The sequence below is a fragment of the Leptosomus discolor genome, chromosome 16, assembly GCF_034619465.1.
Source record: "Leptosomus discolor isolate bLepDis1 chromosome 16, bLepDis1.hap2, whole genome shotgun sequence".
NCBI classification, from domain to species: Eukaryota; Metazoa; Chordata; class Aves; order Leptosomiformes; family Leptosomidae; genus Leptosomus; species Leptosomus discolor.
In genome coordinates this window covers 13,551,021-13,566,398 of record NC_141406.1, presented here as the reverse complement: position 1 = coordinate 13,566,398, position 15,378 = coordinate 13,551,021, and the positions used below count along the sequence as shown (strand labels likewise).

The 15,378-nt window shown below is 44.8% G+C and overlaps 1 protein-coding gene across 4 annotated transcripts; it reads right to left on the bottom strand.

Moving 5' to 3' along the window:
* Positions 1-5,649: 5,649 nt before the first annotated feature.
* ANAPC7 (anaphase promoting complex subunit 7) lies at positions 5,650-14,543 on the bottom strand. 4 transcript variants are annotated; one of them, XM_086473954.1, is made up of 11 exons: positions 14,389-14,543; positions 13,286-13,472; positions 12,794-12,913; positions 11,264-11,375; positions 10,871-11,024; positions 10,613-10,755; positions 10,230-10,347; positions 9,617-9,813; positions 8,116-8,340; positions 7,563-7,713; positions 5,650-6,686 (listed from the first exon to the last, which is right to left on the bottom strand). In XM_086473954.1, the coding sequence occupies exons 1-11, from the start codon at positions 14,487-14,489 to the stop codon at positions 6,497-6,499; spliced, it is 1,698 nt and encodes a 565-aa protein (XP_086330080.1). In that variant the 5' UTR covers positions 14,490-14,543; the 3' UTR covers positions 5,650-6,496. The 4 variants fall into 4 exon arrangements, with proteins under 4 accessions (XP_086330080.1, XP_086330082.1, XP_086330083.1 ...); XM_086473956.1 differs by lacking the exon at positions 14,389-14,543 and adding an exon at positions 14,091-14,112; XM_086473957.1 differs by lacking the exon at positions 14,389-14,543 and adding an exon at positions 13,996-14,015.
* Positions 14,544-15,378: the final 835 nt, after the last annotated feature.

Sequence of the window (15,378 nt, the reverse complement as noted above, 5' to 3'; positions counted from 1 at the left end):
TCCCCTCACCAGCGGCACGGCAGGCCTTGGTCTCTGAAGTCTTCACCAAGACACTTCCACCTCGGTGAAAGCCCCGCTGGCAGCATCCCACCAAGCTACTCAGTTCCTCTTTTACTAACAGCCTAGTGGCAAGCCTCACTGGGCTGGCACTGGGACTGGACTGGGGTTAGGAATGGGCCGTGGGCTTTCCCCTCCCCTCAGGGCAGGGCAGAGGAATGGCCGAGTCCTGCCCGCGACAGGCAACGCTTCCCTTCGTGCCACGGCTGCACGCCCAGCAGCTTGGTGTCCTACCCGAGGAATCCCTGTAGCAAGTTGTAAACGTTTCTACAACTATTTGAGGCCAGATGAGGGACGTTCTTCCTTCCACCACACAAAGCCTCTGAATTTATAGCATGGGTGGGAAACCACAGCATGAAAGATATGAAACCCATCTGCTTCCTAATCACCCTTTTTGGGCAACAAAGGCAGCAGGAACAAAAGAAGAAATCAAAGCACAGCACAGGAAGGGTTAAGCCTCTTTTGCAAAACCTCAAATATTTCCAGTGTCCTTAAAGCTTCTCAGAGCCCAATATTTCCATGAGGGGAGCAAACACTTGACCTCCAGCCTTATCGAACTGGCCGAGTTTCGGCGTGACATTATCCTCCGCAGAACAGACACCGGAAGGTTGGCTGGAGCCACCACCTCCTTTCCTACCTATTCAAAGCTGTAGCTGAGGGAAGGTTAGTCTGTCTCCATGCCCTGTTCTTCCTCTTGTAACAGCCAGCAGCAATGCCAGAATCCAGTAGCTACCCAGGCCAGCTAGAATTTAGGCTAACACAAGAATTACTTTTTTTTTTTTTTTCTTCTTCTTCAGAGTAATGCAGAACTTTCCCTGTGTTAGCTGAAGAGGTATCTGCGTTTCAGGCCACCAGATCAACAGAGACAATTCAATCCATACGAACATGGTCCCATCTCATGTTCACTGGGGACCTCAACAGGAAAACCAGAACCTGAGGTTACACTGCCTTCCCACGCCGTCACTGGCTAACCAAGACCCCGTCAAGTTTTACAAGGCAAAAAAGCTCCTCGGTCACAGATGGCAGCTATTTGCTGGCTTCCCGAGAGACAAACATTTACCTCCAGCACCACAGGGACAGCAGCTTACACCGAGCAGCCTGAGGAAGGTGGGTATCCACAGATCGCTGTTCTTGCTCTGCTGGTGTCATCACGCTTAAGTTTCCTGGAAAACTATTTAGTATTCCAAGAGGATGAAGCCCAGTTACCAGCTTCAGTTCATCAAACCACACCACACGTCAAGGAATGACACAACATATAATACACTAAACATTAGGAAAAAAGCAGGAACAAACAAACATTCGGGGAATTTTTTAACAGCTGAATAGTCCAGGGAAAGGGCTGGCATCTTAACGGCCTTCAAAGCAAAGCACGGGGCAATGCGCTGCCTCTCCAGCACGGGAACAGGCCCTTTTGTGCTGCCAGATCAACCCAAGCTCTTGGATCAACCGCCAACACAAGCAGCTCGCTTCTGCCCACCGTTGAGCTCCTCCAGCCCGGGGAGCCCAACCAGGAGGCGTTCCCAACCACCAAACCCCCATTAGCTGAGCAGCCTGCCGCTGCTGCCTGCCCGTCCAGTCCCTTCCATGTAATTGGACTTTTTGTTCTCTTGTAAATCCCACAGAGAACCACAGAATGCTCGGGGTTGGAAGGAATATTTAAGAAATTCACACCAATTCAATCCCTTCTCAACTTCCTAAGTCAGGAACTGAAACCGCTCTCGTTAGGTCCCTGAACCATCGCTCTGTTTGCGTGCATTGGTGTTTTGACAGGATGATAAAAGGAGGAAAAGGAATCTGATCTCCAAACGTGCAGAGCCCTTGGTCCCTCCGGGGGAGCTAAGCGAAAGGGAGGCTTTTGCAGTGTAAACATCCATCAGCGACCCACCGCAGCGGAGGCTGCCCCTGCACATTCCATACCCAGCGTTACACAACCACGGGGCTTCGCAAAGGAAGCGCAAGGCTCAAGACAGCACGTGAAAAAGTGGATTATTCTATTTTGTTGTTGTCACCAACAGCGGTAGACACGGAGTAGCCAAAGGGCTTTACTTAATCTATTCATTAAAACGTTCACATGGGGAACTTCAGCGTAACGCACTTCCCCAGGAGCTCTGTTTGCACCAGAGTAATTTTTTTTTTTCCTTTTCACCCAAACACCCAGCCCTAGGCATCTCCCACCTCCTCTCAGCTGCTTTCCAAATGTCCTAACCAGCCCGCCAGTCCTAGAACTGCAGCAGGAATTGCAGCAGCAGCCCTGTCCTCCCCCTGTCCAGGCCAACATTCCTCCTGCCCTTACCCTTCCCGCCGAGACCCGGTTACTGAATCGACACAAAGACGTTAATTATCACCGAGGCCTTAGGCCTGAGCTCCAGCAATGCAGCAGCTTGACCGTTCTTGCCCCCTCCTCCTCAACCACCTTTTGCAGGGCCGTGAAGAGATGAGATAAAGGATTTAAAAATACAGTAGGGAAAAAAAAAAGCAGCAAAAAAAAGTTTGCAGAGTTTAAAAGGAAAAGAAGGATGGGAGAGGAGTGGGAATATTTTTGAGGTGGCTCAGGCATCCGTTCACAGGGTTACTTTCCCCACTGGCACCCTGGCAGCACAGGAACATAATGGGTAGGGGGAATCATTCTTTAGGCCCACACTGGACTTTTTTGATGAAGAGATTATGTCAAAATCAGCTGCAACACACTTGAGCTCTGCTGGGTGCTACATAAAGTGGTATCATGCACTGACGGGTAGTACTGAATACACGTTACCTACAATACGCTACTTCAAACCCTGCCTAAGGCCAGCTAGTTTGAAATCATTGGTTTATACTGAGCTTAACCCCCCCTAAGGTCACTAAATTTAAGACCCCTGGAGACCACAGTGATTGAGATATTTTTTTAAAAGGTATTTGGTTACAGTGTATTTGTCTAACTTGAAATTACAGTGGCAGACACTGCTGAGATCTGAGTGAGGAAATACAGTTTGCTAGGTAAGAAATACTCCCTGCTCTGCCCTGGATGGATCAGTTTCCACATCGCTGAGCTCCTGAAAAGCAAGGAGGGAAGAAATCACCACACAAAACCAGGCCTAACGTGGAAGACAGTTATTGAAGGGAAAAAAGTCCTAGTTAATCAATCAAAAATCTCTATAATCAGCAGTGGCAGAAGAGGAAAAAGCACCTCAATTACGCAGAAAACACTTCTATTGGCCAGCAGTCCTCGGTCCCTTTATTATCTCTGCTTCACAATTCTTGGATTCTCAAGATCTGGAAATGAGAATCAGAAATTCTGCCAGGACTTCAGGTGTTTCCAGCACGTTACAGAACTAAGCACAAGCAAATCGCTTGTACAGACCATGCATCATTTGGGTCATTCCCAGTCACATCAGCAATGTGTGCTGCTTTCGGGCTCTGATAAAGTCTTCCAGCCCTTACCCAAGTCTGCGTAAGGTTTGAAGAAATTCTGTCCCTTTGCATTACTTTTCTGCCTTTCTTACAGCAAGGCAGGAAAGAATTCAAACTTGCTGATGACGTCTGTGATTTAAATTCAAGGATTTTGAGCAAACACAAGCACCGTCCTTACCCAGAGACCAGCGCTCGCAGACTTGCCAACGGCTGTCTTGCTTCACCTACGACTTGCTACACGCCGGGGAGCTCACCTCACCTCACGGCTCTGACAGTCCGAACTCCGGGTTTGGGCTTTATGATCTTTCCTGCGAGGCTGCACAGCACGCGATTCAGGGGCGGAAGGAGGTCAGCCGCTTGTCGGGGGCTAATTGTTCTATTCCCTGAACTGGAATAGCAGTAACTGAATTTGAGAGTACAAGAGCTCCGCAAAACCAGAGACCACATTCTAAAATTAGAATGTTAATGAAGGCTCATTAACTGGCAAGAATCCCTCTAGAATTCTGAAGCTCGTGCTAAATATATCTACCTACACGGCCTCAACACACCTGCCACGCATGGCACCTCAGAGCTCCTTGCTCATGTCCTGTACGACTCTCAGCACAGCCTATGCACGAGCCACGTAACCCAAATCCACCAGGCACTCACAGAGGCGGCGTTTGCAGGATCTGACTGAGCTTTTCCACTTTCAATAAGGAGCCAAGTTCTCTGTAAAACAAAGCAACGGGGACGCAACACCCTTTCGACAGCTGCCTCAAGGTGTTCTGAGGGGTGCTCAGCCGCAGGCAGGCACACCGATGTCGTCTTTACAGCACGCTCAGCTCGAAGCAGTTTTAGGTTCCCTAAAAGGAGAGATTATCAGATTATCTACAAACCTACTACAGAACAGTTTTAGCAAGCCGGTGGTTCTCGGATTTCCCGTGCTCTGTGGACGTTTCAGAGCACCACGTAAGGCCAGTGGTCTCCATCTGCGATTAACAACCTGCTGAAAGGAATTGTTAGAATGAAACGTCTGAGCAGCTCACAAAATATACATCCCAGGCCTCACCCCCTCCTCATCACAATCAAACACACCTTTTCTTTGGTTTAATAGCCTGAGGAACTCCATTCTTTCATCCACAACAGAGGCTGAGAATACAACGGGGAAGCTAATGAAGCTACCCCGCTCTCAGAGGCAGACTACAACCTGATGAATGCTCGAGTGTGAGGGGAAAACAAAGCAGTTGTTGAGTTTTTTTAAAACCAGGTGCTTTGAAATTCCTTGTACGTATCTATTTCTGTTATGAAAGAGATGCAATGAGCCGAAATCCACTCGCTGCATCACACGGCAATGGCATAAACAGGTTGTTCATAAAAGAACAGGATCAGGCCTCTCACCCAGCAGAATGCAGTTAACCAAATGTTTGCTCTCACAGAAATCCAGCCATTTGGTGTGTTTGTTTAATGAAAGAGCAGTAACAGCTTATGCCAACTCAATCTCCAAGACAGCAGCACATGCTTTTCTGTTCTTCCCATACGGTCTTCAAATAACCACGATTCAATTTGATATTTTGGAAAGTCTAAAGCCCACAAAATTCCAGCAAGAAGAGAGCGCCAGCTGTTTTCTTTTTTAAAAACAACCAGCTATTAGACTCCTCCTCGGTAGAACGTGACATACCAAAATATTTCCAAAACAGATGATAACAGAAGTCTGGTCTGTTCTCCTGGTTGTCCATTTTTCTAATGGCTAGAACGCACCTCCCAGAGGAAGAGGTATTTCACCCATATCCCCATTATACATCTACGACTACAGGGAAGCTTGTTTTCCACGTCATGTATTTCTATCAAACAGCCATTTTCCTCCAATGCTCAAAACTAATTTTTAGTTTTGTAAAAAAAGCCTGTGTGCTCCAGCACACCTGCAGTAACAGAATAAATACAAAAGGGATCAAACTGCCAATAGAAAGATAAAAATGCATGTTTCAGTAAAGAGTAAGGAAATCAGAACTGTAAGAAAAGTAGGAGCAAGAAGTAATTCCTCCTCCCACACACCCAGCCCACGGAACTGAAACAGGTTCTAGATTACGCAAAGCAGCTCTCCCTTGAAACGCCGAGGCTGAGAACTTGGAGCTGAAGCAACGCAGCTTTGCTTCAAAAGGCGAGGGCAAACACACGAGTTCAAGTATTACCTGACAAACCCATGAACTACAGGAACATGGCAAACCCAAGACAATACGTGTATTTGCGTAATTTCAGACTTCCACAGCAAGGGCAGAGGTATGATTTCTTTTTATATCGTTCTAAATGTCAGTGCTGCACACGGAACGTGAAGTGCTTTGAGTCACCGCTGTAAAACCTTTTAGCGACACACTGAAATAAAACTGAACTGCATTTAAAAATAAACGTCCATGTACAGACTTGCAGTGATTACAGGGTCCAGTGAGGACTGAGGAAGTGACTGTAGTTCTCCAACACTGGCTCGATTCAGTGCACACAGGAATCAGCTATGACAGGGGCCTGGAAGCCAGCGCTGCCTAGCGTGGCAAACGCCTCCTTTACAGCACACCTAACGCCTTATAAAAAGACAAATTAATTCAAAAACAGAGCGAGGGAGAAGCGCTGCTTTCAGCCACAACCAAGCAACTCCTCCAGGCTTCAAGAGGAGAGCGAGCCTGAACGGTAGCACACACCCCGGAGAGGAAGGCCTTTCCACAAAGGAGCACAAAGCACTGTATTTACAAACCCATCAAGCACGCTCAGCCCTCGACAGGATTTAGACACAACGGGCTTATCACACACTTCCAATTCTAACGCTTTTAGTTTTAGAAGGAATTTTTTGAAAAATAACCTCCAATACAGTTAGTCCCTTACACTTAATAAATAAGAAGCATCAAGAATCTTCATGGCACTGAGATGCGTAGAACAATGAAACAGTTTCAGAGTCTATTTTAAAAAAAAAAAGAAAAAAACAGAAGTCCTTTGTTACTGCAAAAATCATAGTTTATGTTCTTCAAAGAATGGCCATAGTGGTATGTTCAAGTGCCAAAACAAGCAGCAGGATGAGAGGCCATCACTGCATGCCAAACCACTGCTCCTGGTCTGCCCACTGAGCTGCTTCGCTGTCACTGCCTTCCAAGTCGCCCTCTTCTCCACTTCCCTCCATATCATCCACATCTTCTTCCTGGGTCGCATCTGTTGGACTTTCCTCTTTTTCCATTTTCTGCATCCCTTCTAGTGACTTCTGATCATTGGGATCCAAACTGAGGAAAGTAAGAAAAAGAAAGCATTGTCTTAAAACTTATTTTTTGTTTCCTCTTTATTTGTGATGTTATTGTAATAATAGTAGGAGTGCAGCGCGGTCTGCGCTTCCTGTTTAACATCATCAAGAAGTTTGATTTAGTAGATGATGCAACTTCACCTCAGGCTGACCCTAACACTGAGTATTAAATCTTTTATATAAACCAATTCTGATCCCCAAGAATGCACTTATCTAAACATCACACTCTTTCAGAAAACTGAGTCAACTCTTCCAGACAATACTAATTATACAGTAACATGAAAGCAGGAAAAATTTAAATGACTATGACTAAATATATGATACGCAAGCACAAACCAGCTGAGCCATTTAAGCTATCTCAGTTTATAGCGGACATAATGTGCTAGATTTAAGGTAAATTTGACTTGTTGAAATGAAAACACGGTAATATTTAACATGGCAACACCCTGAAATGACATTTAGGTTATGGTAAAATCAATCACACTATTTACGTTTACTTAATAGCTCGTTTTTATACAGCACCTTCTAGTCTAAAGGAATGAATCTGAAGGTGCCTGACTATATAATAACTGTAAATAATAAATACATCCATGCCTTAATCATTTTGTTAAGTCAAGGAATCGCATGCCCGGTGACACGTTCAGCGCTCACGCAGTCCCGACGAAATGCTGTACTTTCCAGTTCAAAGCCTTGTGAGCAACTAACGCATTAACAGGACGTCCTTTGTGTGGTTTCGCTTGTTGTAAAGGAGAATGATGAAAAGCCGCCTGCAATCCACATCCTCATCAATTAGTGGCTCGACTTCTACTTAGTCAAGTTGATTATTAAATATGCTGCAGCCGCAGAGCCTCTGCCTTACCTCAGGGCAATACTGTACTGGTCCATGGCTTCCTGGTACTCATTGACAGCTACAAGAAAGTCTCCCAGGATTCGGTGCAGAACACAGTCACTCTGATTAGCCAGGGCGTTCCTCAACAAAGCAATTCCATCTTCGTACTTTTGTTCTCTACCTGTTCATACGCAAAACTAGAGTTTTAATTAATAGTTTAGATAGATCGATACACAGTCAGAGTGCACACAAAGAGCCTCTTCCTTCCTGCAGAGCTGTCAGCACGGCGGGCAGCTGCGACACGCTCCTTGCAGGCTTAACTCTGAACAATGGCTTTTTATTGCACTACCTGCTGCAATTTTGACCTGTTTGAGGTCAAAACATTTGTCTGCAATTGTTTTAAGCGCAGGTGTAACATTGGCTGCTAGATGCAATTAATTCCCAGGATTTTTCCTTCAGGATAAAAATAACCTGTAACATCACTGTGACATTCTTCAAACCATGGAGGCTGCAGAACCCTCTTCCATGTAAAACAGCATCCTTTAAATAAGCCGACACGGGAAAAAAAAAAAAAGGAACTTACTAAGAAGTTCTGCTTTCTTTACCACAGCTTTAATGTAATCGGGTCTTTGCGTTAGTGCTTTGTCCAGTAACGTTTTCGCTTTTTCCTGCGTGACTGGGTCTTCGAGACAGACTGTTGCCAACAGAGTGAGCGTCTGGGCGTTTGCTCCCAGAGTTTTATACACATTATTTGCCATAACCATAGCTTCACGGATACTGCTGGATGCTAGGTAACATTCGATGAGACCTGGTGGCATAACAAGGAAAACATTTCAGTTTGAGTGAGCACTACAGACACTCGGCCCTCCTCAATGGTTTGCACTTAGTGGCACTCAGACTCCAAACACCTCACACTCCAATAAGCAAACACAAATTGCAATTGAGAAAGTGACTCTATACCCAACATTTTTTTAAATGACATCAAAGAAACGGATAGACAAAGACACTGGGACACAAATATTAAAGCACACACAGTTCTACACAGAACCTAAGACAAAGGCAGGAGATGGACAACTGTCTCCCAGGACCGACACTGACAAAACACTTAAGTTGTGACAGATTACACAATTCTCCTCCAGCTGCAGGAGAAGCAAAACCATTGAAGCAAATCTACAGTACACGCACGCTTTTTACTTTAGCGGGGAATCTACAGCAATGTGGCCACCAGAAAGCCCAAGATACGGAGCTGGAGCAGCCATGGGAATCAGATTAGCACTCTCCATTTTGAATAAATGAAAAAACAAACAAAAAAACAAACAAAAAACAAAAAAACCCCACAGAACAAAATTTCACTGTTGAGTATTACAGCATAATCAGTTTGGTTTTACTCAACCAGTAACGCATTGAAGACAGACAAGGACCACTGAAAAAAATCTGAGAACCAGGGAATCCTAACAAAATAGACCCTAGAACGCATCACCATATTACAAACTGATGCAAGGTTTAACAAGGTTTGTGTATTTTCAAAAGCCTACATTTTAACATATCCATTCTACAGATAATTGACTTCCTTGCTTTTATTTATGGGCAGGTACTAAAATAAAAAAGCCTAAGACTAAGTACACCTAATTTAAGATTTTTGTCTAATTCCAGTCCTGAGATACTAATACTTCACCTGGACTCTTCACAACTCACTGTTTACTCAAAGCTGCTGTTGATCTCAACAAGATTCAAATAAATACGACAAAACGAAGCTTCCAGTGGGACTAACCATACAGTTAACATCATCATCCAGAAGTGATCTGCTCAAAACATCCACGTCTGTTTATAGCCACATAGAACACCACCACCACATAAAAGCCCTTTTTGAAAATCATTGTTATAAATGCAGGCAGTCTCTAGTATCCCTCACCCGACCGCATCTACCAGAGCTTTATAGATTATCGGGTAATAATAATTTCTTTACTAGGAAGTCAGCAGGAGAGGGGAACTCCTGTCTATTCCCTTGCCTAATCACCACCATCACGACACCAACTTTGACACCAAACCAACACCGCGCAGGTGAGCAGCTCCACTCCCCTCACCTTCGTAGCAGTCCAGCCTGCAAGGCGCAAGGCGTATTGCTTCCCGGAAGTGGATAATTGCTTCCTGCACTCGGCCCATGTTCCTCAGAGCAGCTCCTTTCAGCAGGAGAGCCTGAACGCTGTTACTGTTAAGCTGGATAGCTTTGGCTCCTAAATACAAGGCACGAGAGTACCGTTTACTGTAGAAACTATGACACCTACGGAGAGACAAGAGGGACTGTGAACATGTACTGCCTGTGGTGCCTGTGCACATTAAAAGCAGAAAGAAGGAGGGAAAAAAAAATTACAGGCAACTGTTGAACTTCTTGCATTTGAAGTTAAGAATATATGTTCAGGAAAAACACTCTTCAGGAGTATAAAAAAAGCAATATGAATATTAACTGTTACAGCCATTTAATATATCACTGTTATGGCACGGGTGCGGTAACTCTAATAGGCTTAAACATACAGAAACAACCAAAATAGACATTTATGCAGAGCTAACTTAGGTTACCCCAAGAACAGAACAGATAGGAGAGAAAAGCACCTTATGAACAAAAAAGATGAATCAACTGTAGTCTACTGCATGCAGCAAATCAAGAGTTGAGGTAAGAAAGGGAAGAAAACAACTTACCCCGATACCACCCAGGGTTCTGCGTGTTGATCAGAAATATTGAAGAGACGGCAGCCCAAGTTCTCCACATCCTCTAGTCGACCCTCACGTGCCAATAAATAACCATATACATCCATTCCTAAAGAGAAACGTTTGAAGATCCTCAAGAAACGGAAAGTTAATTCACAACAAGAAAAAAACAAAACCAAAACCACAAACACCTCCTTTAAACTTTACAACTACCAGCAGCACTTGTTCAAGATACGCAGCTTCTGAATGTAAATTGTGAACTGAAAGCCAGGCACAGCAATATCCCACTGCGTGCTTGGCTGCGTGTAGCTGCTACTCTAATGTTACTCATCAAATTGTTACACCAGGTAAACTTTCTTTTAGGATCTACTCACCTTTTATTAGGTAAGGATCCAGCATTTGTGCTTGTTCAAATTTTAGAATAGAGTTTTTATTATCTCCGGCTCTGAAATACAGGTCTGCTAAGCTCCCCAGTAAGTCCACATTATCCCTCAGCAATGACTTTTTCTCTAAAGAGCTTTAAGAGAAAAAAAAAAAAAAAGCCTGTTATTTATATAATGTCATTTTAAATATAATTATATATAAATATTTATATATAATACTTGACTACATCATGCTCTTTGAACTCTTACCAAATGGTATTTATTGCTCTTGTGTTATCTCCAGTATGCACAAAAGCGTATGCCTTGATCCACACGGAAAGCCAGTCCAAGTTAGGAATGCTCTGAATGATGTTGATGGTCATGGAGGCCACCTCCGCCCCTTTCACCGACAGCGAGAGCAAGCCTGTTCAGAGCGGGACAGACATCCACTTCAGACATTGCTTTTAACACAAATTAATTGTCTGAAGACCAGAAACTCCATCCCTTGACAAGTATAAACAAGCAGCTTGTTACAATGCTTTTGGTAATTTGCATAACGCAGGCATTACGTATGACACAAACACAAACCAGTTCCCTAGTCCCAAGCATAATTCAAATCATAACACTGCTTCATACTGAAATACACAGCGTGCAGACACCTACCCAGTATGGCATCCAGTGCCAACGGGCACTGTCTCAGTACTTCTTTGTAGCTCGTAACAGATGAGCGTTCTTGACCTGCTTTCTTGTACAGATTTGCCAGCATCATATTGATCTACAAGCAATAGAAAAGTTGGTAGAGTCAAGCCTGAGAAAGGAGAAAGCCTCACTAAGAAAGGTCACAACTTTGTCTTCAAGTCTTCGAGAGAACTAACTTAGGAAGGTAGAGGAAGTTTCCATTTAGCTTCCAAATGAAGCTATGATCAATGAAAGAACAGAAATTATTTGAGCTCTACACAACCCAGGTGGCTGGTTTCTGCTACAACACCTTATTTTACTAGTGTATATAGGTAAAAAGTTTCCTTTTCTCAATCTTTTCTTCTTTTTCTGTTCTGTAAGTTGGTCTTTAAAGAGAACACTTTACTAGAGTCTGAGCCATGTACAGTTAGCACAACACAGGAATACTGTTAACATGAAACATTGACTTGACATGTTAATCTTTTAAGCCCTTAGGACATAACACAGCCAGCAAGCAAAGACTCAACATGTTTGGCACAATGCAATCTAAATATTTAACGTTATCTAAACTGTTATTAAAAAGGATTAGAAGATTTTAAAAGATGGAGCACTAGCAACCCTTCTACTTGCCAAAGCCTTCAGCCTTTCAAGGATCTCAGGTTGCTCAAGCGATACAAGACACGAACTGCTCAGTCTGAGCAATCACAATTTAGCAAGTGATGTTGACTGGCTAATAGTGAAAACACCACAGTCAACCTTGTGAGACAACGAGGCTGTAAGTCCTCCCCTCAGCTCTAGCGGGTGACAGCAATAGCAAAGCTCTTCCACAGAGTATGGGACTCCACTGCGTGGTTATAGCCAGGCAAAGTACATTAAACGAAATAATTCCTTTGGCTCTTACATTTGACTCAGAACTGCAGAAAATTATTCAGTCAGGTATCTGGAAACCACTTACTAACTTGCAGTAACTCAGCTGTTTGCCATCACATAAGTTTTTTGCCTGGTAGTTGCTTTTGTTGAGACCAGCCATTATTCTTTACCCTACAGAAACTAGCTGTAATAACATGCAAAGAACTATCAAACAGACAATACAGATTTCAAGCCTTATGTATGGGTACAAAAATACTTTACAAACCTTTAGGCAAAAACAAAGTGTTTCTTCATCCTTGCCCAAGCAAAATTATCTACCTTCTGTGTGCAGTACTACAGAGTTAACCAGCTAATCTGCACAAATTACTACAGATACACAGAAACATTTACCTCCTTTCACTGTTTTTGAATTCCTTCTAACAGAGAGAATACAAAATTTGTCTGATTTTAAAGAAAAGACACGAAATAAGTGAAGATAAATTAAACATTAGGAAGTGCTTCCTAACAACATTTAACTAATACAAAAGCATACACTGAGACGCAATGTCACCACACCTATAGGCTACGCTCATTTTTGACCAGATACTAGCCTACAGATTCAATATAGGCTGACTAAGGACTTGTGACAAAATCTGCAGAACTGACCTTTGGGGTCCTCTGTCTGGAAGGAATCCCATCAAGAATAGCAATGGCATCTTTATCTTGCTTCAGCATGGTATAACATTCAGCCATTTTATATTTCACTTCAATTTCAGACGGTAAACACTGAAATAAAGAACAAACTTTAAAGTACAATGCTGTTTTAGTCAAGTAAAAAATTTGAATGTTTCCTCAGTAAATGCTCACAGTACGTTGAAAAAATCCAGGGCAAGAAAGTTAACAGTGCAACCTACCACTAGCTTGTGTTGCTCCTGTCTGTGAATGAAAAGCGTGAACAACACGTACCAAAAAAAAAACCAAATCTCATGTTCCAGAGCTTTGCGTTAGAAAACATCACAGTGATATTTTCAAAATGAAACAGCCTTAAATATCATGTTTATTTGACACGACAAATCTGCAATCTCATGCTACAATATTGACTCAGTAACGTTAATTGCACAACCATTTTATGCAGCACATTAGTCAATTTGTAAATACCTGGCTTTGGGGAGTTGATGCAGCATTCCCAGTAGAAGGTCTTACTTTGGAAGTTTTACTTAATGCTTTTTTCTGCTGCAAGGCCATTGTATACTTACTTACAGCATTCCTATATTCTTTATCATGGAATAGAGAGTCCGCGTGATACACAAGGAGCTGGTATTTCTGAGATGGTGAAAACAGCTCCCTACAGGAAATGCAAACAGAAAGGCTGAGATCACCTAACTGCATGAAACCCAAAAACCCTACAGATCCAAAGTATCTGCAGCTTTTCCTTGCCTGGTTTCCAACTTCCAGCTGTTCCTGCTGCTACACTACATTGGAAGGGCCCTCGAGTAACAGGCACTATCTCCTCACAAAGCTATTATCTTGCCAGTTTCTTTTATCTGTATACAAACAAACGTAATAGCTGTCCTCCACACCTCATCAGTAACAACAGCTCGTGTTCAGCTGCTTGGCCGCTGCTTTCCGTAACAGAGCAGCAGCCCCCACCCTCCCCAAAACAAACCCCATGTTGTCAACGTCCAAGAAAGCACATTTTGTTTGAGTGGACTCAAGCTTACAAGGCAACCCAGCTCCTTATACAGCTATCCTGGTCTTCATCCACATGTCCTTACATTTTACAAACCCCCTTTACAAAATTTCCAGTACGTTTGCAAAAGTGTTGAAGAGTTAGGGTTTCAGAAAGGGATTTTGGTTTCAATTAGTACCTCAAAACCCATCCAAAGTGTAAAATGACAGCTTAAGAGGGAAGTCCTGAAAAATAACGGGAATCACTCGAGGCAACGGAAGAGCCGTGACCTACACACGCCACCCCTGGAAGGAGAAAATCGCTCCACCTCTATCAGGACGCTCATGTTGTACCCCAGAGGGTAGAGGCAGCGCTGCTCCCCGGACACAGCCGGACTTCATCCCCTGCGAGGCCGGGGACAGCAGCCCAAGGGGGAGCGCGGGCAGCTCCGAAAGCGAACCCGCTTCCTTCCCTGCCCACAAGACACCCCCCCGCCGCCACCCTGCGAGCTCCCGCCTGGCCTCTCCCTCAGCACCACCGGCCCTGCCACCCCGCAGCGCCCGGCGCGCCCTCAGGCGGGAGGGCCACTCACGGGTTATTGCCGCTCATCGTGAGGAGAAGCCCGCTGAGGAGCCGCACGTTAGAGTGGAGCCCGGCGGACGCCATCTCCCGTACGTGCTCTACCACACTCATGCTGGCGGCGGAAAAGCGCGGAGGGGAAGGGACAGACGGCAAAGAGCGGGACAAAGCCGCCACGGCCGCCCGCCGGCGCTCCAAAATGGCGCCACCGAGGGGACCTCGTCCGCCGCCGCCTGCAGGCGCCCGCGGCACTGCCTTCATGGCGGATGCGCGGCCCGACAGGCGCGAGGGAAGGCAGGCTGGGGCGTTGCGCTCCACGCCAGGACCCCGGCAGCCCCGCGCCTGCGCAGTGGCGGGGCGGGAGAGGCGATGGTCAGGGCTGAGGGAGGCGGATTGTTTCGCGGGGGGCTGGGGTCACCTCACGATCGTTGTATGGAAAAGACGCTCTCCCTGTGTCTGCACAGCACTTGAGTCTGGTCCTTTTTCTCCTGAGACTTTATTATCTGCTGTTTATGCAGATAAATGGGACAGAGGTACCGGATTTAACGAGGCTCCTGCCTAAAAACAGCTAACTGAGGAGAAGGACCCTTCAAACCAGATTTCTCTTGGGCCACAACCAGGGGAAGCACTTCACTAGGGCCACCGTTAACTGCATGGCACAGATTGAAAGGAGAGCTGAATCATGTATTTATTTTTTGCCCTTTATGACAAAAAGAACGCAAAATGTGGCTATCCTGTCACCACTACTCCAAATCAAATCGGTGTCAGCTTTAAGTTTGAACACGCCATCGCTGCTGTCTGGAGAGGAACAGACCTCTCAACAGACCAACAGCAAAACAGGACTGATGTAACAAAAAGGGTGTCAGTGCTGTATGGTGACAGCGAAACACGAATTGCCACGAACAAGAGACAACTTGGAATAAACCGAACTTGGATTGGCAATTCTTCAAGAAGCTGCCTGACTGATCAAAACAAGAGTTTTTTGTTAGTATCGTGCGATGGT

What these genes read in the sequence shown, in the direction of transcription:
- ANAPC7 (XM_086473954.1), bottom strand. Translation starts at nt 14,489, where the DNA reads ATGAGTGTGGTAGAGCACGTACGGGAGATGGCGTCCGCCGGGCTCCAC. An exon ending in ACGATGAGCGGCAATAACCC is followed by an intron (nt 13,473 to 14,388) that starts GTGAGTGGCCCT and finishes CATTTCCTGTAG; the next exon opens with GGAGCTGTTTTCACCATCTC. An exon ending in CATCAACTCCCCAAAGCCAG is followed by an intron (nt 12,914 to 13,285) that starts GTATTTACAAAT and finishes TCTTTATTTCAG; the next exon opens with TGTTTACCGTCTGAAATTGA.